We start from the raw sequence: 24,405 nt of genomic DNA, 5'->3' as shown, positions 1-24,405 counted from the left end.
TCAAGGACATTGTGTACCCTCCTCTACTGCATTCCACTTCATTCTCTTCAGGCAGGTCTCACTGAACATGAAGCTAGCTAGGCTGGCTGCTCAGCAAGCTCCTGGGATCTTCCTGTGGCCATATTCAACTTTCATGTGGATGCTGGGAATCGAACCCATGTCCTCATGCCTGCATACCAAGCATTCTCACCCACTGAGACATCTCCATTCTTCCCATATTAGTTTTAATAGAAATATTTTCACCACAGAATATCACTTAGATTTCATTAAAATGTGTTGGTTCTTTTTACACAAATGACTTCATGATTATAACTTCAAGTTTCCTTAAGCCCAAGTACTCATTTGTTAGAAGACCAGTTGCATAAATTGTTACACACTGGATGCAACTGTAAAAATAATAAAGATAAGCTTTTGTGTTAATGGGGGCAAATCTCTAATATACACTGTTATGTATCAAAAGTACAGAACAGTATTAAAAGTTAGCCATTAATGGAAAAGCATGAGGGGGTGGGGGTGGGGTGTTTGTGTGAGAGAGGGGGGTAGGGAGGGAGAGATATAAGCACATTCTTACTGATGGTATGTGTATAACAGTAATCTGTGGAAGGAGAAAGTCATAGAATAGTGCTGCTGCTCTGTGTGTATGTGTGTGTGTGTGTGTGTGTGTGTGTGTGTATGCGTGTATCTGCGTGCGCATGCAAAGATGGACCCAGCACAGAAGACTGCGTGCAGAAGTTTTCCTTCTTCCTGTATTACTATCACTATGTCCTGTAAGTGTAAATCATGTGAACAGGTTAGTCAAAAATAAAGATAGGTTAACAGATAATGGTATTTATAAAAATAAATGTATGTTGATGAATTCTGCTTTAAGACAATGGAGTGATATTCAATGCCAAGAAGAAATGAGCTACCAAACTATGAAAAATGTGGGAGCAAAAACTTTAAAACATTAAGTAGAAAAGTCTCCCCTATGACACTTTAGGAAAGGCAAAATTGGGGTGATAATCAATGGATGGTTACCAGCCCTTGTGGACAGAGGAGGGATGAGTAGGAACATGGAAGATTCTTGAATGAAGCTTTCTCTGACAGTAAATGAGCCTGGTAATTAGAAACCCATAGGATGTGCACACCACCCATGAACTTTCCATGCTGGTGAAGAGGACATGCCAGCTCATGATCTGTGCAGATGTGCTGCTGGGACTAGCGATTGACAGGTGGGGAGTGGTCTGCATAAGTGGGAGCTGGGGAATGTATCCCTGATGTACCTGCTGCTCAGTGTTGCCCTGAGCTTAAACTGCTCTAAACGATACATTGTAAATGAATATATTTGAGGTTAATATAGATTAGAAATACATAAAGCTTCTGTTACATGGAAGTCATCTTGGTAAGTGTAGCTGCTCTACCACTGAGTGTTTAAGGGAAAGTCAGAGCTTTCTGAGTAAGGACAATTACATCACAAAACTTCCTTGATTTTGTTAAAGGATTCTGTGTCCTATGTCTTTGAGCCATAGCCTTCCAATCTGTAAATTAAGCTTGTGGTTCTTGTATGTAGATGTAGGTCCTAATTACATACCTCAGTGCTTATTTCCCTCTGGTTGTTGTCAATTATATTAGTATATGCTATACAATCTAGACTCACACCTATAAACAAATGCTGTAGCTTGGTTTATGTAATTAGCAGTTTTACTAGCTTTTACAGTTGTGTTAACTTTACCCAACTATTTACTGCTATGACAGTTGGATCTGCTGGTCTGCCACGGGTAAGCAGATACATCTCATGAAGCAGCATAGCAGTTGTGTTTAATTTCATGAGAGTTTCTCTGTTTTCTATCTTCCTACAGTAGAAACTACTCAGTAGTGTAAAATTGAAACCTTCTTCCTGTGCAAGCCTTTGCTGGCCTGAAATCCAGGGCCTCCTTGCAAACATTGCCTGTCCCCCAGTATCTGTTGCCGAGCTCTGGCTGACTCCCACCAAGCATCCCACCAGAACAGATGAGCTGAGGTTTAAACCTTATAGTTGCCTCTGTCAGGGAGAAGTCGTCGATAGGCTCTACCGGTCACTCAGGTTGGCCCATTAGATGTGTCATGCTCAGTACACAAGGTTAGGCTCACTTACAGCTCACGTCATATGCCTGTTTGTTTGCTTCTTTGGAAGTGACATATGATTTGTAGTGATTCGTCTTTTCCTGAATTTTAACCACTTTAACATGAAAACGTGTTGTGGACTTCAGTGGTTTCCATCTGCGTATTTTTACAACTATGATTTTAAAAGATAATTTTTTTAATTGTATTTCGCACTTATACTTAACCTAATTCATTACTTGCTGTAACTAGACAAATAGCATGTAATAGAAGTATTTCATATAAACATCAGAAAGTCTGCCACAGTCCTTGTCCTGCTCCCTTGAACAGTTTGGAATTTGTGATATATTTATATTAGGGTGTGTGGTGACTCCATGATGGGAGTGGTTTATTTTTACTCCCTCCTTCAGCTTAGGACTAGAGTGCCAGTGAGCTCTATAAATCATCTATAATAGCTTGTGGCATAGCCACCATGGTATATATAAGTCTTGTTGTCTGCTCAAGTGTTATTATGCACTGTATGGCTATAGATGGTATGGTAACCATTAGGAAAAATTAACATTGTTAAAGACTTAAATGTCTTTAACAGAACCAGAAACCATAAAAGTCGTAGACTAAGAAGGGAGCAAGGCCTATGGCCTTAAACAGTAATAAATTGACTCTGACATAGTTTATCAAATGAAGATACAAAGATGGAATTAGGTCAAGTTAGCAAGCTTCTGTGCAGGAAATTAAGCAGTCATCAGAGTGATGATATAATGTCAGAGGGAAGGAAATATTTGCCACATCTGCTAGCTTTCCACTGCTGTAACAAAGTACCCGACGACAGCAGTGTATATCGAGGAAAGGTTTGTTTTGGAGCAAAGACTCATAGGCTTCCTGCTATGGTTGGGTGGCTTCATTGCTTTAAACCTCTGGTCAGGCAGTCTACAGAGTGTAGAGTATTTGGACTGAAGCAGCTTATGTTGATACCTGGGAAGTGAGATGGGCAGCAAGCATCCACACGGTCGGTCATAGTATCACCCTAAAGCTAAGCTCTGAATGAACCTACTGCCACTGAGCATTCCCTGCCCTCCTAATAATGTTACAGCTGGAGGAACTGAGCCTTGGCAGGGTATTGCAGACCTAAACTAAGCACCACACACCTCAAAAGCCCTCCCCTGTAGTCTGGAGGCGGTATAACTCAAAGTGCACAGCCCTGATCACATCTGTGTCCAGCTTTCCTCATTCCCTGCACCCATCCCTGGGGAGGCGGGTGTTGATCCTAGAGCCATTAGCAGTTTTCAGGCAAAAGTGTGCCTTCACTAAGGCCCTTGGTAGCATCAGATGTCTTGCTCACTTCTTCCCTCTAGCAATGGAACTGTGGGTCTTAACTATAATCTTATTCCTCAAGGTCAAAATCTGTTCCATGTGGGCATTCTCCCACCCTATGGCAAGCACCAACACAAAATACAACACAAAGCTAACACATGTGATAGTTACCAAGTACAGGAGATTATTCTTAGACATTAGTAGAATCCAGTGATTATTGTTTTTTTAAGCCCCATTTTATAGATAAACCAGGACAGACAAAGTCACACAGTATTAAAGAAGATAGGCTTATAAGGGCAATGTTTAGAGAAGCCCCAGAATGCCAGGTAACAGAAATATACAGGACTGACTAAGTAAAACATTCGAAGCAAACGTGCGTGGTGAGCTCACACAGTAGCTGGGATTATGGACTGTTGTGGTCATAGAGATAAAAGGTAAAGTAGTAGGTGGTGTCGTCTGGCGTGTCAGTGACACAGCTCTCAGGAGTCCCTGTCAATAGCAGCGATCTTATGCACTGTGTCAGCAGATCCTGCAGTGACCGGCGTGAAAGCTGTACAGTCAAAGCAAGCATTGACATTCGTTCAGCGCTGCTGTGCCAGCATCCCATTCCTTTTACGTTGGACTTCACTCTGGATGACAGAATGCTTCTATATGTTTTAATAATACAGCAAATTCCTAACCTACAAATTAGTTGAACTCTAAAAGTTCTATGTAAGCAGCTTATTTAAATTCACCACATTTTCCATAGAAATTGTGTTATAAATTATAGTTTAGTTTTCAGGATAATTCACAGATCTCATTTCATCTATAATTTATCTGAATTATAACATATTAATAAAAACATATTGATTAGCAGTGAAACCAAGAGAGGTGCAATAACTCTTCACATCTTTTAAGGAGAGTAAAGAATAGATATGATAAATGTTTTTCCAAGTAGGCTTGACTCAGCTATAATAATCAAAAGCTGAATAAAAAGAAAGCAAAAGTTATGTGGACATTTTTCCCAAGGGAAGTGGGTGCTGAAATTTAAATTTTTTTCAGTCTCTCTGCCAGTCAACAGCCAGTGGTATCATCACAGATGGTGCAAAGCAAAGGGAGGGTGCAGGATAGATGTGCAAGGTGTGCAAAAGATTTATTCTCAGAGTTGGGAAAACAGAGGCAGGAAGAGAGACAGAGGGGAGGGGGGACGACCTGATCGTAGGGACACAGTTTCCAGCAAAAGGATGGCTATACTAGAGTACATTCTTAAGTCCATTTGAAAATTCAATGTAATTCTGAACACTATACCTCAAAGATAAAGGTCTTTCGAACATAATTTTCCAAAATTATAAACGTCAAGATTGTTGTAAGAATTAAGGTAGAAAAATAACAACTAAGAGAATAATAGGTCTGTCACTGTGAACAGCCCTGCTCCTCTCCAGCTCAGTCAGGTAACAGCGATTAGGAACCCACACTAGCATAGTATCAGCTGAATTGCATCGAAGTAGCAGAGGTCGGGCAAGTGCCTTCTTTACTACTGAGCGTAAAGAAGCCTTAGTGCATCCTTACTTTTTCTCTTGGTGGTCAGCCGACGGTGCATCCCACCAGTGCACAGGCGAAGAGGTAGTTCGTTTTCATATGCCTGCACCCCGTTTCTGAGATCTCACCCCAGTAACGGCAGACCTTCCTCTATGACTGTAGTCTTTGTCTTCTTGTGGGTTTCTGACTTTAGTTTTATTTGTTTGTTGTTGTTGTTTTTGTTTGCTTTTGAGACAGATCTCACTGTGTAGCCGAGGCTGGTCCTGCTCATATTCCATTAGATGGTTATGTGCTCTTTGTTACATCAGAGTTGATTTCCATTTACTAATGATAAATACTGCTTCCTGTTGAGCTAAATTAAATAGATTAATGAAGGGTATTAGTAATTTCATGGATTGCTAAGTATAATTTTTTAAATTAAGATGAATGCACCAATAAATGTACTCCATTTTCCTAAAACTGTTTATATTTAAAACCTGTCATCTCTCCTGTGAACTAGGAACAGTGCTGCAGCCATTGACTCTTTTATGGCCTGTGATAAATGACCAAATCTTTGATTGCTATGAACATTTTTGAGTCTAGAAATCAATTTCTAAAAAATTGGCTTGCATCTAGAAATAACAGCAATATCTACTATATTTTAAAGACAAAGCAAAGTCTGGGTTAAGCTTTACAAGTATAATAATTTCAAATTTCTCTACATTATAATAATTGCTACTCTTTTTAATTGAAAATAATTTTTTCATGCAATATATTCTGATGAGTTTCTCCTCCCCCAACTCCTCCCATATCCTCCCAATTTTCCCAGACACCTAACTCCATGCTCTTCTCTTTCTCTCTTTCTTTGGGAAACAAATAGGCAAACAAAACAAACCAGAATTTAAAAAGAAAGAAAGGGGGAAAAAAGCACAAGAAATACACATTGAAAGACAAAAACCAAAAAGACACAAAATCTGAAACCGTAATATGCAAGCAAAAGAATAAGACAAAAAAAAAAAAATAGAGAGAGAAATACAGCCCAAACCAAGCAAAACAAGACAGAAAGTCTTCTACTGCTGGCAAGAAGTCTACCTTCAAGTGTGGCTACTATCCCCAGTCAAACTCCGTTGGAGAAAAGTAATTTCTGCTTGGAAGTAGGTATGCATTGGAGATAGCTTCTTGGTTAAGGGTGGCAGTTCAGGAATTTAGGTCCACCGGTCTCAGAACTGGGTCCTGTCAGGCTTGAACCTGTGCAGGCCCTGTGTTCGTTGCCATGGTCCTGTGAGTTCACATCCCAGTCAGTCTCCTGTGTGGAAGACAGTGTTTCCTGGTGACATCTATCCCCTTTGCTCAGGGGTTTGATGGAGACATCTCCTTTAGTGACACTGTGTGTTTCAAAATGTCTGGCTCTCTGCACATTGTCCAGTTGTGGGTCTCTGTTAGTTCTCATGCTCAGCAAAAGGAGGCGTTTCTCTTTCATTATTTATTTCCCATTTCTCTTTTTACTTACTTAAGGTTTACAAGTGTTATAACTTCATATCTCTCCATATCTAGCAATATTTCCTGCCATTTTTATTAACCCCACCCATTTCTCATTTTACTTCTGTTAGCGGTCAGTCCCAAAGTGTTCAATCAGGTAGGTGTATAGCATGATGGTTGAATATTTAATTATACTCATTGTAGTTCACTGTGAGCATTTGCTGAGTTTTCATATCCTTTAGTCAGCGAGTTTTGTTTTAGAACAAAGCTTTTCCATCATGATTACATTTCCTTTTATTTGAAGTCTTGGCTGGGAATGATGGCACACTGTTTCTTCTTGAGACTGTATTTTAATCACTTCTCACTTCCATATATCCCTGCCCACTCTTCTCCAAATTCATGGCCTTTTTTCATCAGTTGTTCTTGTATGCATATATGTATTGGTATGTACATATATATTACTAAGTATAACCTATTGAATCCATATAATGCTTCTTGTATGTATGTTTTCAGGGCTGACCATTTGGCTTTGGATCTTCTCAGGGGAGGACCGCCTCTTCTGCTCACACCTTTACCCTGGTGTCTGTCCTTTGTGTAGGGTGGAGGCCTCATGGGTCCCCTCTACCCCCATCCAGTTTGGTATATTTGCTATGTACTCCTTATTAAGCTGTTTGGATGATGTACTAGGAGACAGTCTCACAGAAATGTGACTGATCCTCTGGCTCTTCCCTCTTCTGCAGTGTTCCCTGAGCACACAGAACACCTGAGTGTGGGTGTTTTGTAGATGTTTCCAGCGGGACTGGGCTCCACCCTGCTTATTAACCGGTTGTGGTTTTCTGTAATGGCCTTCATCTGTCATAGAGAGAAGTTCCCTTGATGAGGAGAGAATCTGTGGGCATGAGGACAAGTGTTTATAGATTGTTGTTAGGGATTATGCTGGCTCAGTAAACTATCAGTTGTAAATTCTCCTCCAGTTACCATGACTAAACTAGCACTGGGTACTTGGCTAGGTTTCATTACCAGACATGGTTTTCCTCTTGTGGGTCCTAAATCCAACAAGAGAGCTGTGGTTCCCACCAAGGTATGTGGGTGGAACATGCTTTTAATCCCAGCATACAGGAGGTAGAGGCAAGCAGATCTCAGTGATTTCAGCTTAGCCTGATTCAGAGAGCAAGTTTCAGGCCATCCCGAGCTGGGTGGTGTATGTGTGTGTAAAAATGTGGATTCCTTATGATATGTCATATAATCTGTTTAATTTGGCTCAAAAAATACAAAATCTTCCCTCCCTTACTTTTGTATAAGATATATGAACTCATAATTCACATGCATTTATTCTAGACTTAGCTAATTCTAATTTCTTGTGGTATTTTGTTCTGTTCAAATTTTCGGTTATAAATTTTATATGCTTTACAAAGACGTATAGAATATCTTAAGTGAACAAAGTAATTTGAACTCTTTGACCTCAAGTAAAACTTTGATCTTCTGCTCTGCGAAGTTAATTGTCATGATGTCATCATTCGGATTTTTCCTTTCTAATGGAGACCTATGTGCTTTTTCAGAAATCCCTCGCAGCTTAGGAGAAATAAGTGCTTCTTAAAAACATACTTTTAAACATCTGTTTTGCATAGTAATGAGAAAGAAGTAAATGAAGTGAAATACTAGATATTTCTAAGATTTATACGCTGATTTAGGAGTCTATCAGAAAACCTGTTTAACATTTTATTTTAAATCTCCATAAGTGAGTGGTTCAGACTACCCACTGTGTTTGCTGTGTAAAAGATAGTTTTAGAACTTTAAGACTGGGGTGTGTGTGTGAGTGGGTGGGGAGGGAGAGAGGGAGGGAGGGAGAGAGGGAGGGAAGTTGGAATGGGCCTCACATATTCTAGGCAAGTGTTCAATGGCTGTCTTATATTCTCAGCTACTTTTTAGAACTATAGAACTTTTTTTAATACAGTATTTTGATTTTTTATCAGCAGTAAGTTTGTGTAGGAAATTTGCAGTAAGCAGCTGTATTTTTTCTCAAATTATTATATTCTTCATATGTGGTTTCAGACATGCATTTTATTACAAATTTTACTTACTGCTTTTTTTTTTTTTTTTTTTTGGTTTTTCGAGACAGAGTTTCTCTGTGTAACCGTGGCTGTCCTGGAACTCACTCTGTAGACCAGGCTGGCCTCGAACTCAGAAATCCGCCTGCCTCTGCCTCCCAAGTGCTGGGATTAAAGGCGTGCGCCACCACCACCCGGCTTACTTACTGCTTTTTAAAAATATTAATGAATTCAAGAAAAAGATCATCCTTTTTCAGTCAAGAAAAGAATACTGATTTGCTATTAACTGGTCACAAAGCATTTCGCTGATGCAGCAAGCAGATTACTGTCTCTTTCTACATACTGTCTGAGTCCCTTCAGCTTTTGCAGCCCGAGAGGTTAAACCATATTATAACAGGCATCTCAGAATAGCCAAGCATTGTGGTATAATTTCTGATTTTTTTTTTCCTACCATGAAATGACCTGAGATTCCTTGTGAAGACCCATCAATATTGGGGACCTATTACAATTTTCAGCTTATCCACAGAACTCATTGGTGGTCTTAAAAATTCATCGTGCTTATCTGTTAGGCCTATTTAATTACTTTTTAAAATGTCTTACCTACTGAGACCTGTGAGTCTTCCAAGTTCACATAAATGTGTGTAGAATATGTCAAATTATACAGTCATCAAGTTCTCAGGCAGGAATGCTTCATGCACTCACATAAGGAAACGGCTTATGATAGCTGTTAATAAATACTTGTTTTTAAACTGGATATTTGCAATGATCCTACATAAAAATGTGTAAATACTAATTTAAAAATCTTAAATAAACCACGATTATCTTTAAAAATAAGAAAAGTACTTCCCATATGTAACAGTTGTACAGCTGGGTCTTCATGTGGGTCTCCTTAAGCAGGAGCAGGGGCATCTCTGACTGCACTGCCTGCCTCTGGATCCCTGTCCCCTAACTGGGCTGCCTTAGTAGATGTGCCTAGTCTTCTTGCGACTTGATGGTGCCAAGGCTGGTTGATATCCATGGGAGGCCTCTCCTTTTCAGAGGAGAAAGGGAAGAGGGGTGGATTGTGGTGGGGGAGGTGAGAGGGAGGGACTAGGAAGAAAAGGGACCAGGAAGAGGGAGGGACAAGGAAGAGAGCTGCCATCAGGATGTAAAGTAAATAAATAACTTAATTAATAAAAGTGCTTCCATTAAAATGTCTGCTATCTTTCTTTACTGATTGTGTCTCAGGATACATTAATCACTCAGCCTTTTTCTCATCTGTAAAAGGTTATTTTAAAGATGAGATGTAATACATGAGAGACAGTTAAACATTGCCTGGTCCATAGATGTCTCCTAGTGAACAGATGCCACATCTGAGTAACTTGAGTCAAATTCTACTCTAAGTCGTTTGTAAAGTGGTTTTCCAGTCTGAGTTCCTATTTTGGTTCTTATAATTGAGATGCATTTTACATAATAATGTTTCAGAATATCAGAATTTAAAAGTTCAATTCTAATGTCTGTAGTTGAGGTTCTTAACTTTTCAGTAAGCTTCCTTTTATACAATATACATTGATGTTCCTAAGTCTTCTTTTATATGCAGAATCCAATCTTTTATAGTTAAAATTATCAGCTGGCTGCACTGCCTGCTGCCCCTGTGATAAAAGGCCAAAAGTCAGTGAGACTTTAAGGATCTTATTTTGGCTGTCCTACCTACTGCATAACTATTTCTCTAAGCCAGGAGCTCCTGTCAGACACCCAAAGCCTGGAGCTTGCATGCTTGCAAGGGATGGCTCCTCAGATGTGTTGCTTCCCTCAGCCCAATTGCTCTCTGCAACCCAACCTGCCTGCAGCTACTGCTCCACTCTCACGCTGACTAGTTGAGGAATGTTGGGCTGAAAGTAGACGGGTGAAAACCCTCACCGTGCTTCTCTCTCTATCATGCCATCTGTCTTTCTTCCCCTGACCCCCAAGCCAGGATGGCACACTGTAGTCCAGGATAACTGGAACTTAGCTATGAACTAAGAAAGAGAAATGTGTGGGTTAGTTTTTATTGATGTTGTTGAATTTGACACAAACTAGGGTCATCTGGGAAGAGACAATCTCAACCGAAAAAAAAAAAAGTCTCAGGTTGACCTATAAACAAGTCTGTGAAGCATTTTCTTGATTAGTGATTGATGTGGGAGGGTACAGGCCACTGTGGGTGGTGCCAGCCCTAGGCTGGTGCTTCTGGGTTTTATCAGGAAGTAGGCTGAACAAGCTGTAGGAGCCAGCCAGTGAGCAGTGGCCGTCCACAGTCTCTGCTTCCATTTTTTGCTTCCAGGTTCCTGCCTTGAGTTCCAACTCTGACTTCTCCTGTGATGTAAGCTATCAGGTGAAATAAGCCACTTCCTCTCCAGATCGCTTTTGGTCGTAGTCTTCTTCACAGAAATATCTCTGGAGTTCTGGATCTCTGAAACATGAGGATTAAAGACTACTCCACTGTGTGCCCTGACCTGTGAAGGTGAATGGAGAAAGGCGTGGTGGTGCCAGGAAAGATGCCTGGGTCTGCTCTCTCGTTCTTTGTTCTAGTCTCCCTGTGGCAGGCTGGTACATTTGTGTGATACACCTTACAGTCATTCCTCCTGGTACTCTGCCTCCCACAGACCCTTTCCTCTTTCCAGACATTCCTCTTCATTACTTTAAAATCTAGACTTTGGATATAAGTGAAAACGTTGTGTGAGCATGCACTAAGCACAAGAATGGAAGTCTCCCTTCTCCTGGCTCCTGGCCATTCAGTTCTCTCTGGTGGTAAACCAGTGAACTGTTTCTGAAGCAGTCGTCCAGGGTAGCTTTTAGCTGTACAAACAAGTATGGAGGAAGATTGGGGTGGGGTAGGCAGATGACATAAATGGTAGCAGATGGGTCAGACTGCTGTGAATATTGTTTGTTCTCCATTAGTAACCTACTAGAAATTCTTATACACGTAGAATAAGACCTCTTACCATTTGTTTTCCAGTCTTGCACCTTTTTACTTTCTTTACCTCAGTGTTTTCATTTTTTAAACAGGCCTGAGGTAGTACAGAGAATGGGCACAGCATAATCTTTTCTTTGTTTTTAATTGAGGGAATATATAAGTAGTGCCTAAGTCTTCGCCATTAGAAACAGTGTTGAGTGAATAGCTTTATGTATGTCTTTTCAAGCAAGTGAGAATATTTTAGATAAAAATGTCCGGGATTGCTAATCAGGTTGAACCTGCATTTGCAATTTGACAACTGTTTCTAAACTGTTTCCTATAAAAGTTGCCCAGTTTGATTATATTTGCCTTTGTCCTTCTTTTCCCTGGATTATCTGTTCATATCCTTGGGATATTTTTCTGGTTACTGCTGGTCTTTTCTTAATGACTCATAGGAGCTCTTTATATATTTAAGAATGGCTGTGTTAATAATACATATGCACATGAGTATTCATTACAGCATTAGCTGCCATGGCAAAGTGCTGAAAATGACTTAAGTGGCCAAGCCTCATCACTCTCATGAATACTCTGGGGAGTAGTCTGAAGTTCTGTGTGTAATATACCACCATACTGAATTGTAATGCTCACATGAAAACCTAGTTTTCAAACTGAGCCGTCTGTATTAAACATGGATATATTTTCCTTGTCCTCCTTCCCCAAACACAGGGTGGGTAGGCATGGTGCAAAATGGTGGCATCTGGGTATGAATGGCTGTTGAACTCATGAACCCACAGCATCTATAGCTGCCTGCCTCATACACGCATAGGATTGGGCCCTTCCCTTCAACAGTCCATCATGAGGGGGAGGGACTCATAAGTCCCACCCTTAGATGAGGAGCTGCTGGCAATTAGTGTTTACTCGGGAAAGTAGGTAACACACCCACACACACACCATGGAAGGTATATACCTAGTATTTTCACAGAATTTCTCATATCTCTAGCATTCCTTCTTCTTTTGAGATAATAGACTATGAGTTTATTAGGGGTGGTGGGGGTGGGGCATTGTTTTCCTGTGGTAGATGTCTGTTTCTCAGAAGACAGAGTGCCTTTGGTAACCTACTAAATGTGTTGTTGCATTGTGTCTCTTCTTCCTTGGGTCTTGAAGTTCTGCCTCAATTAGCAAAACTTAGTTTTCATAGCATACCTGATGCATGTTCTCTAATTAACATAAAATTTCCTTTAGTATCACTTTAACTCGTTTTATTGGTGTTCTGTTATTTAAATGTTTTCAGTTGAAATAGACTTACCTCAGTTCCACCTCCCTTTCCTCCCTCAAGCACTCCTAGCTACCCTCCCTTGAACCCGGCCATTGTTTCAACACTTTCTAATTGATAGCCTCTTTGCCTTTCATTATTGCTGTGCATGCGTGTGTGTGTGTGTGTGTGTGTGTGTGTGTGTGTGTGTGTGTGTGTGTGTGTGTGTGTGTGTGTGTGTGTATGTGTGTGTGTGTGTGTGTGTCACAGCTGGAAATAAATACAACCTACTGAATCCATGTTCGTTTATGTGCACATGGTTTCAAGGCTGAACACTCTGCATTGGACAACCAATAAGGGGGCTCTTTGTCTACAGGCAGGACCCATGAAGTATCTCTACTTCTACATAAACATGGCCACCAATGATGCCATTGTTCCAGTCCTGCTTATGCAGCCATTTCTCAAAGAAACTGTTTCACACACTCGTGTTTGAATACTTGGTTCCCACTTGGTGGACTGGTTTGGGAAGAATTAAGAGATGTGGCCATGTTGCAAGAGGTGCTTGCCTTTCTTGGCCATGTGTTTTGTCACGGCAATTGAAAAGTAACTAAGACACTGTTATAGGCTTTATAGTCTTTCACCCAGTCTTCTGCTGAGATGTGTCCTGTAGAGTGGTGCTCACCATGAAATGTCCTCTGCATTGTATCCAGTTGTGATTTTCTGGGATGGTCTCCATTTGCTGCAAAGAGAGGCTTCTTTGATAAAGGTGGTAGCAGCTACCCAAATCCAGGAAAGGAGGCTCATGCACAGAGTGCTGGCAGGTTGTGGGTCTGGAACTTGGCTTGCTGATTCTTAAAGCAGTGAGTTTTATTTTGATCTTCACATTTAAAACACAACAGAGAAAAAAGTCATGCTTACATAGAGGCTTTCTTTTCATCAGAATGTCAAAACAGACTCTGAAAATGGGTATCGGATTTTTTTTTTAGGTAGGAAAAATGACATGAGAATTTTCATATTTTCTGTGCCAGAAAACTTCTGTATGAATATACCCTTGTCAGCACATGTATGTGCATGTCTGGCTATGTGTCGGTGTGTCTATAGATAGTCTTCAGGTGATGGGATTTTAATGGTTTTCATTTTCTAACAATTGTCTGCACTTTTAAAACATTTAGCAGTGAATGTTTAGTGAGTATTGAATGGTTATCAGGATTACTTCCTTAACTGACTTATGGGATGGTATCTACATTTTTAAAATATGCTAGTAAAGGGTCATGGGTCTCATTCTTAATTGTTTTAGAGATAGCAGTTACTTTTGCTTTTAGCTTAGCCCTTATGTTCTTCTACCTGAAACATGCATGTCTACAGTTGAACATTTCTAAATACACTAAAGTTCGGTGGCAAAGGTTAGCCCCAGAAGATGGCTGGCATTTCACCCAAAATTAAGGAATTAAGTTCCTATAGGCCTCAATGTCTTTGTTTATAAGCTGAAGTGACCTGTGCTTGGTGGAGCTGTGACATCAGAAAGGAAAGTGTGAATGGAAGACCCGAATGAAAGAGCTGAAGCTTTGGGATTGCTAGAGGAAAAGGGAGGCAGTGCACTTCAGGATATAGGTATGACAAGGACTTTGTAAAGATATGGCACAGTGACAGCTCAAGAATTGGCAAATGGGATTAGGTGAAAGTAAACAGACGCTATAGCAAAGAAACCAACCAACCGAGAGAAGGGCAGCTTGCAGATGGGAAAATAAACACCAACTGGGTCTCAATAGGGGACTAATATCCAGAATATATAAAGAACTGAAAATATTAAAACCGTAAATACAGATCATCAAGTCAGTACATAGGTTAATGATCTGTACTGAGAGTTATCCAAAGAAGAGCTACAAGAACCACTAACTGAAGAAGTTTAATATCCTTAACTGATAATATTCCAACTCTTTCTTCTAACATCTCACCCATCAGAATAACTGTCATCAAGAAAACACACGGCAGGCAGAAATGTTGGCAAGTTGTGGGGAAAGAGGAAACCTTATAGTTTGCTAATGGCAGTGTAAAGTGGTGTGGCCAAGTGGAGTTTGGTCAAGAACTAAAAATAGCACTACTCCATGACAGTGTAGTTCTCCTGAAGTCAGCACACCACAGAAGCACTCACACCTCTGTATTTACTGCCAAGAAGGGAGAGATAGCCCCTGGTATCAACCCACCCTTCCCCTATCTCCCCCGACTCCCGGAAAGCCCAAGCCCCTGGGTGAGGGGGGGCTGGGTAGAGGGTGGCTGCAATTGGGATGTAAAGTGAATAAATTAATTAATGGAGAAAAAAAGAATAGGTAAGAAATGGAACCAGCCTAGTTAGCAATCCCTAGGTGAACTGACACCTACATAGACACAGCAGAAGCTTGTTCAGCTCTAAAGGCAGCCACAACAGAGCATTTACAGAAAAAAGCACACAACTAGAGATTGTGTGAGCAAATAAGATACACTCAGACAAGTATCACATTCTTTCCCCCTCCTCCCTCTTTCTCTGTGTGTGTGTGTGTGTGTGTGTGTGTGTGTGTGTGTGTGTGTGTGTGTAATAAAAGTAGAGAAGCAACCATGAGAAGGGAGGAAGAGAAATTAAGGAAGGGAATTGGGTGGGAAGGGAGGAGTATGGAGATGGGGAGGGTAGAGTATGTGTAACATGAGAGCAGAAGTGTGGACTCTATTGGGAAGGACAGGGGACCAGCCAGAGGGAAGCAGGAAGGAAAGGAGCAGTTGTGAAGGAGATGAATGAGAACAAAGGGCTGGTGTTGGCACGGATGAGCAGTGAGCTGGCCCTGCTCTTGCTGGCCTCAGCATTGGATGAGCTAGCAGGCAGCACTGCAGAGCTCGCCCTGGCAATGCTGATGTGGGACAACTGGCAGGCTGACCAGCTCAGCTACCACCCAGGCCCAGAGCCAGGACTTGAGTTGACCCAACCCAACATCTACCCCATCTGTGAACTGCTGGAGTGCATGAAGGGATGGGTCCTGTAGATCCAAGGCTCCAGGATCTCCATGACACAAGGCAACAACAGTATATCTGAGAGGAGTCCCGGTAAGGATCCAATATTAATAGTGTAGCAGAAGCCAGAGGCCTCCAACCAGACCAATGACTCATTACAATGAACATTTGCAAGTAAAGATGTATGGCAAAAGGGTACACTGTGGGACACACAATGACAGACTGCAGCTTCCACAACAAGAACTTTTTCTTCTTTTGGAGAGGAGGTTGCAAGGGTGATCAAATAAAGTTACATTTTTAAAAAAGAACAAAGGACTGGATTTAGTCCAGTTGGTAGAGAAGAGGTAGAAACAAGAGAATCACAAGTTCAAGTTCAAGGTTACCCTTGGCTGCATAGTGATTTTAAGGCCAGTCAAGAATACATAAGACTCTTCCTCAAAAAGCAGAAAAGGCCATTGAAATAGATCAGCTGGTAAAGGCACTTGCCTGAAAGGATCCACATGATGACAAAAGCATGATGGTGTGTGTGTGTGTATGTGAATATGTATATATGTGTATGTATGTGTATATATATGTATGTATGTATATATGTGTGTGTGTCTGTGTGTGTGTGTATAGAAAAATGTTATAATGAAACACAATACTTGTATGCTAACTTTAAAAAGGTAAACCTTATTCAATGACTGGTCTACGGTAAGAATACCATAAATGCTAATTTTATATTCTCTTTTAAAATCTGGCCATATTAGGACTCTGCCCTTTTTAGACTTATAAATATTGTGCATAACAGGATAAACTAGAGAGTAAATACAATACATACAAAGTATTGAAATTGAATCAGACATTGCCTATTCACAGAAACCCCAGCCTGGTTAACCAGCTCCTGTGTCCTCTGTATGTTACTGACCTACTAGACAGGCTACTGTGTTCTGCACTATGGTTACCCAAGTAGGTCCTAGATAACTCTTTGGACTTAATGTCAGTCCATTTTAATGTGTTTAATGTGTATAGGAACTGACAAATCCAACAAGCATATGGATGGGGATCCTTTAGAATAGGCAAAAGTAACTCTAAAGAAAGGTCAATTCAAGATTGTCAATTAGAATAGTGTACAGTATGGCAAAATATGGCAAAGGTAATATTGAAGGGCAGGGTCAGAACTAAAAAACAGGGAAAAGAACACAGAGAATGACTAGGATTAGGACTTCCTCTCTGAAGTCTCATTCTCATACTAGGATCCCCCTAACCCTATCCCAGGTGCTCCAAGAACACTGGAATTTGTATTGCACCTAAGCCTCTGTGTCTACACTATGCCACCTTGGATCTCATCCCTCCCTGGCTCCTCCCTCCTTCTTTCTAGTTTCTTTTAAATGGGCTCCATAGTTTTCTAGACAAAGGAAGAGGAACTTGTTGTCTCAGTGGTAACAAGCTTTAATGCTTTTAATGTTTGAAAAATATATTGTTGTCTCTTTATTCTCTTTGATCATTGCAGTAACTCTGAGTTCAAGTTTTTGTCATGCCATTTTCTTTTAAAAAAAAATATGTAATACTTCACAAATTTGCGTGTGCCATCCTTGTGCAGGGGCCATGCTAATCTTCTCTGTATCGTTCCAATTTTAGTATTTGTGCTGCAGAAGCGAGCACTGCCATGCCACTTTCAATTGAGCCTAATATTGTTTACTACTAACAACAACTGTGTATTGCTCTTTTTTGTGGTCATTGAATAAACTATTTTTTTGCTGTTTTATTAGGACTTATTAGACATAAACATAAATGTTTTATTGGGCTATTATTGTAAGCTGCGTTTTACTATAAGTAGGGTGTCTTTACAGATACTGTCTGAAAACATTTATTAGCAAATGTAGCTTGTATTATAAATTCTTACTCAATGAGAAACATAAATTTTATTCCCAATTCATAAAAATGACATAAGTAGGATATATTCTTAAGAATGGGTTTTTGTAGCAGTTTATTCTGAAAGGGAAAATATCTAATTACAAAGGATTTATTCAATGAACTAGTAATTTTATTTAATACTTCCAAAGATATGTATGCTTTAAGTAAATCTTTGTCATCTATTCCCAAATAAAGGTTTATTTCACAATTGCAAGAAACTAAAGTAGCTCCAAAGGACCTGAAGTGATGGCTTGTCAATCAAGAGCACTTTGCTGCAGTTTGGATCCCAGAACCTATGTCATTAGCCATCCATTGTCCCACACATGCCTGTAGCCCTAACCCTGATGGGGGCAGAAATGGACACTTCTGAGGCTTTCTGACTTCCAGCCTAGCCAGAAAACCTGACAAGCTTCATATTTATGGAGAGACTCTGCACATACATCCCACACACACCACATTTATGTGTAGACAAATAAAGTAAATAAATAAATAAGGATTCTCATTACTTTCCCTGTATTTCCGTTCATATGCAAGTAACAATGACTTGTATTTTTAAATTATATGAATACTTTACATGAAATTTATAGATGGGAAAAATAGGAATGAACGGCTAACTTTTGCATACAGATATACCTATAACAAGTAGTGGTACTCTTGGGAGTTCTAGACTTCTCTGTCGTCCTTCTATGCTAAACTTACTGAGGTCCACTTAAAAGCTGATAGGCCACATGTGTTGTTCTGTATTTTAGATGATTGTTTTCCTTTATTTAGCTGTTGTAACTAAAAGAACATACTTATATCTTAGTATTAGATAATAACTACTTGAAGGCATAACATTCTGATTCTCACATTTTAGTAAGTGATGTGCAAGCAGAGTTTATAATAACCACTGTATTTTTATGCATCTTTGGGTCTTTGGCAGTGTCTCGGGGTAAAATGCCTGCCACATAAGCTTGAGGACCTGAATTTGGGTTGCCAGCACTGGAGGAATACCCAGTTGTGGTAGCATATCTGTAATGCCAGTCTGAGAAGACAAATCCATAGAGTTCATTGGTCAGCCAGACTCATCAAGTAAAGGAGCTCCAACAAAATAAACAGACAAGCAGAGGGTGTGTAGTGGTGGAGATGGACAGCTGAGAGAGGCTTTCTGACCTCCACAGGCATGCCCTGTGGTCTTTTCAGTGCAATGTTGAATTTGGTCAAGCACCTCAGGAACCACTATGTACATCAAAGGAATTTTCCTGGAGTGTTTCTCCATGTTTCTCTTTCCTTTCTGTACTTCTATGTCTGTACTGCCACCAGTCCATGTCTATACTGCCACCAGTCCACAGCTATATTGCCACTAGTCCACGGCTACACAGTCACCAGTCCACAGCAATATGCCACCAATCCACGTCTACACTGCCACCAGTCCTCTTCAGCTGTGGACACAGCTCAGGAAAGGAGACTGTAGAGCAAGAATTCTAAACTCAGGGTCTCACCCAGCTGGCTTATCTGAGACTCACCAATTTTTGTCCCTTGTCCCTACATTCCCTTGAGGTAGTGACCCAGATTGGTTACAGAATCCAAGTCTGAGAGGCAGGACCACAGAATCTAGCCCTGTGTGCTGTGGGAACAGAGTGGCAGCAAGGTCTTGTGTCTCCTACTTAGTAAGGGCTGTGGATATCAATTCCCTTGGGCAGTCACAGCAGCTGTTGGCACCAATAATATATATGCTGTGAGTTTTGGGACTCACACACTTCATTATTATTTTTATTAGTTATTAATGTCCTGCAGGATTAATGGGTTACTCTCTTTAAATAGAATCTAGATTTGTTCTATGAAAATTAATTTTGCCTTCAATGCTAGAAAGTATAAAATTCGCAGTAGTTTAGAAACTGCCTTTTCCACCATATAACTCTAAGCAAAATTCATTCTTTTTCCTAATAATTTTGCCATATAATGTGGTGTGCAATAATCGAAATAAAATATAACCTATCATAGCTACAGTTGTGCACGCTCATGTCAAATGTTTGTTTGATTTTACAGGACAGACGATTCGAGAGAAGAGGATTGTAGAAACAGTGAACAGAAAGGAAGTAAACTATGAAGCAGGAGACATCCCAACCGAGTGGGAAGGTACGTGTCCGCCTCTAGGAGGATGCTGGGAAAGGCAAGCCACTTATGTATGATCTGTGAAATTAGCAAGAGTACACAGAATTAGTTCTCCATGGGAACATTTTTACAGCTTTGTTTCTGGAACATTTCATTGTTGGAAATTTGTAAAATTTCAGCAGGACTGGGGTTAGGGTGAAGCAAGGAGATCAAGCTCCTGCCAAGTAGAAGTCAAAGGTTTCACTCATGCCTTGCCCCCGCCCCCACCCCCCCACCCTCACCTGCACTCACAATTCTCCCTGCACAGCCTCCAGACTGTACTTCTTTTTCCAGGATTCACTAGCCCAGAATTTGAGAAAATATTTTATTTTGGGCCTCCATTTTCTCTTTTATAACTCGTGGAGAACACCTAGCTTAGGTGCTGTTTTGGAGTATTTCTCTAACTCACAAAGATGATGTTAACTGATTTCCTTTTTAATAGAAGGATGGATGACACATGAGAATTGCCTCAGCCTCGAGGTCAGCTTGGAACACATAGTGGATTTCAGGCTAGTCTGGCATGAGACCCTGCCTCAAAAACATTATTTTTCATATAAAAAATCAGGCTGTCAAAGTGCAGCAGATTGTCTCTCCTTGTTTCTGGAACATTAATATATAGAGTTGGTAGCTTCTACGTAGGCATCTTCATTTTAGAATCCGAGCTTTTCACTCCCAAAAGGGCAGTCTACCAAGAAGAAAACTGAAAGCAGCTTCCTACGATAAGTACGAGTGGAGACCCAAATATCCCCAGGCTTGCAGCTTTCCGGTTCCCAGCACAGCTTCTTTCTAAGTTCTTGGTAGGACCTCCTAAGTTTATCAGTTTCTAGCATAATGCCTGGCTCACAGAAAGTGCTCAGTAAATAATTTACTAAAAGCATGGAATGTAGCTTGAGTTAGCCTTTGCTACTTAAAATGAAAAGAACCCTAACCAAGGGCTGGAGAAATGGCTGAGTGTTTAGAGTGCTTGCATACACAAGCATGAGAGCCTGAGATGCCGCAGTAAAAGGCCAAGTGTAGTGCTGACTGTAGTGGAGACAAGGCGGTTGCTGGAGTTTGCTGCCAAGTAGTGAGTTCCAGATTCAGTGAGAGACACTGTCTACCTCATGAGAATAAAGCATTTGAGTGATAGAGTACCCAGTGTCCTCCGCTGGTGATAAGTACACACAAGCTGGTGCATGCACACAGCACACGCAGTCACTTAGGCATAAATACTAAAAACAAAAGACTTGACCAAAATACCAACATCTGTCTTCTACTTTGCTCAGCACTAGCCAAGTGTTACCTGTGATAGGCACTTTCTCTACAGTCACCATCATGTTTGCTCATAATGACAATGAGACGGACAGTATAGACAGACACATGGTCCAGTTAGTTTAGATCAGTTACTGTGATTGTGCAGCTACATATGTGCATAGTAACTTCTGTGTGGTAACCATAAGCATTATGTTCTTCTGTTGGCAGCATGTGCCTGTAATTACCATTTGGTCATACCATCTTATCCTTATCTGCTCACTGGCCATGGGGAGGCTAGACTATGAGAAAAAGAGCAAAGTGAGGGGAGAGAACAGAGCTTGCTTTCTTCTTGAAATATAGTCTCTAAGTTGGCAACTTCTAGAAGGAGCAATTGAGCTTTATTTTCCTAGACTGTCCACATTTACAAATCTCCAATAGTGCTTGTGCCTTCTTATGAGCCTATTTTGTCATTTTCCCAATAATAGTATAGAATTAAAATGTTTATAGAAATAAATTAAGTTATAAATAAACAAATAGGTAATGGCTCATTTTTCAGCCTCTGAGGCTTTGGGAGAATTAGAATGAAGTTTTAATGCTTTTTATGACTCTGTCCTGATCTAGTAATTCAGCACACTATCCCCATGAGCATATTCTCTAAAAATATGCATCAGGCAAATACCGAAACACAAACACTTTTACAGTGGCACACATACAATTAAATATAAAAGATACATATGCTGTGCTGTAAAAATATTAACAAACATATACAACACTATGTACAGGGAACAGGGAGCTGTTGAGGTAGGTGATATCAGTACCAAATGCACCTGCTTTTAATCCTGATGAATAAAAGATGGCATTTTTAATTTATAATATTAAAGTACTCATACCTACAAGTTGCCTGCTATCATACAACAATATTAAATAGTGTGACTTTCATTCATTTATCTATGAAACTATTGACTTCCTAGAATATACATTCTGGAGTGGGAGAAAGATAGATTAGGCACTAAACTACATAATATACTAATGACCATAGGAAATGAAACAGGCAAGGGACAAAGAGATACGTGAATGGTTTTACAGCTTTAGTTAGTATTCTTTCTTAAAAGGTAGATCTATCTCTCTCTCTCTCTCTCTCTCTCTCTCTCTCTTTTAACCATAACCAGAGAGGGGCATTGCTAAAGCAAGTACAGAGACCCTGAAGCAAAGACTTGCTCTGGTGACTAAGGAATATCATAGAAGTCAATTTGACTAAAATAGAGCCTAGAGAAAGCAATGAGAGGTGAGTTTTGAGCCTTCAGGGATGCCTGATCTGGTGGGCAGCATTGTGGGCTGTTGTAAGTAGCCTTGCCTGCCTTTACTTCCAGGGAGACTGGAAGCCACTGAGAAGTTTGAGGGGTAGCCACATGCTGAGTGAGACTTAAAAGGATCACTCTGGCTGCTGAATTGGGCGATGTCATCAAAACATGGAGACAGCATGTTTTCTGATACCCAAGGCAAAGAATAAGTATGACTTAGACCAGATTAGCAGTAGGAATGGAATGAAGTAGATGCTTTCTGAAACAGTTTAAAAGTAGAACTAATGGGATTGCTGACACATTGGACACAGAGAGTGAGAGGAGCGGTTATGATGCCTAGGCCTGGTCTCACCCAGAGAAAATGAGGTGGCTGTTAATGGTCGCAGGGAACCATGGGTTAGGAGGAAAGTGAAGGCAGTTTAGGAACCAGTAAGCTCGAGGTGCCCATTTAACATCCAATTAGAAATGGTAAATTGTGAGTCAATTCAGGGGGAATGTCTGAGTTAGAAATAAAAATGTAGATTACAGCAAACAAATGCTGCCTATGAGGCCAGATGAAATCACACAGAGTAAATAAGTAGGTGAAAGGCTGAAGCCTGTGCCCCTCAAGTTTAGAACCATAGAGACAAGCAGAGCGTCAAGAAAATTAGGAGAAAAATTAAAAATTTCACATTCCGGAAGCCAGTCATCATCAGGAAGGAGGTCATGATCAGCAAGTGTCATATCAAGCGTGAAGATTAACCGTTTACATTAAGATCAGACAGGGATTCCTTACCCCCCCCCAAAAAAAAAAGTTCAGTGGACTGATGGAACCTGAGAGAAAAGAGAGAAAATGTGATAATCATCAATAGTGTTTTGAGGAGTTCGTAACGAAAGCGATAAGACCTGGAGAGGTGAGAAGGATTTTATGTTGACTGTCTTGGAGACAGGAGAAATGAGAAAATTCATCAGTACTGATGGCTAAGATCCAATCTCTAAGAAAGCTCTTATCAGCTGAAAGCCCCTGAGAAGAGAAAGTGCACAGGCCCTGCTCTACAGGTGGAAGAGCGTGGGGAGTCTATCAGTAAGAATTGTGGCAAAGCTAACATCAGTAGATGAGACAGTGAGAACTGATGTGAACTCCTGGTTCCTCCTGCTGAGTTGGGATGCTTAAAACCTCCCCAAAGCCAACAGTTGCTACAAGATTTGAATTCAGATCACCTGAGTGTGACTTTTTGTTTTCCAGGTGCTGGTCTAGGATTAAACCCATCTTAAGAAACGAGGTAGAGAAGGGCCAATAAGATGGTTCAGTGGATAACAGGCACTTGCTGCTAAGTCTGAAACCTTAGTGCAGTCCCCTGGACCCACGTGATACAGAGAGAACCAACTCATGCAAACTGTTTTCTGATCTCCACATACATATGCACCTCCAATACATACAAACACATGCATGCATGCACACACACACACACACACATTTTTTTTTTAATGAAGGAAGAGATAGAAGATAACACCTTGTATAACGTCAGCACATGTCCAGAGGCAGGTACACACACCCTTCATACACACACCCTTGGCACCTAGCTTAAAAAAAAAAAAAACTTGATATGCTGATTCTGAATTGATTTATATCAACATGCAATAAAATAAGAATTCCTAAAACCTTTTTGAATAAGAATAAGGTTGGGAGATTAAAAAATATAAACCTGTCTTTTTTATCAAGACAATTTACTGCTGAGCTATGTTAGAATTTAAGAATGGACAAAAAATGGAACTAATATTTCACTGTTGTAAATCTCTCAACCATTCATGAATCGCTGGCTGGGATATAAACTAGTACAACAGCTTTGGGAAATAGTTTATCAGTTTTTATAAATGTGAACATCCAGCTACCCCACAGCTTAGACATTCTGCTAGGTATTTACCCAGAGACATAAAGACATGTGTCTGTCTGCCTAAGTTCTTGTCCCAGATTCTCTGTAGAAGCTTCAGTTACTCCCATCGTAAGTGGCTAAGACAGACTGTCCTATATCCATGCAATGGAGTAAGGCCCAGCAATACAGGGATGAGCTGATGATGCTGTTTCTTGTTTCTATGTGTAAGTATGCCAAACTCTAGCTACTCCAAACAGCACGAGTCAGGGGCCCAGGCTCAGCTCAGCTGGCTTCTCTAATGAGCATCCTGTGATACTGTGACCAAGGTGCCAGCCAGGCAATGCTCTGCCTCCTGACTTGGGTGGTTGTACTGGCTGGTTTTGTATGTCAACTTGACACAGGCTGGAGTTATCACAGAGAAGGGAGTTTCAGT

The 24,405-nt window shown here is 40.5% G+C and overlaps 1 protein-coding gene and 1 non-coding gene across 2 annotated transcripts in view; one reads left to right on the top strand and one right to left on the bottom strand.

Annotated features, from left to right (window-relative positions):
* Ndufaf2 (NADH:ubiquinone oxidoreductase complex assembly factor 2) overlaps positions 1-24,405 on the top strand; it is a 114,569-nt gene that overhangs the window by 55,065 nt on the left and 35,099 nt on the right. Inside the window, exon 2 of the mRNA XM_031360528.1 lies at positions 19,481-19,570. Within this exon, the coding sequence (XP_031216388.1) occupies positions 19,481-19,570 (90 nt within the window). The remainder of the gene's footprint in view (positions 1-19,480; positions 19,571-24,405) is intronic.
* On the bottom strand, positions 17,092-17,200 carry LOC116084058. The gene has a single exon (XR_004116020.1). It is a non-coding gene; the product is annotated as a U6 spliceosomal RNA (small nuclear RNA).

This window comes from Mastomys coucha, unplaced genomic scaffold, assembly GCF_008632895.1.
Source record: "Mastomys coucha isolate ucsf_1 unplaced genomic scaffold, UCSF_Mcou_1 pScaffold8, whole genome shotgun sequence".
In the NCBI taxonomy this organism is placed as follows: Eukaryota; Metazoa; Chordata; class Mammalia; order Rodentia; family Muridae; genus Mastomys; species Mastomys coucha.
Note: the sequence above shows the minus strand (reverse complement) of the source record. Positions and strands in the feature narration are given on the sequence as shown.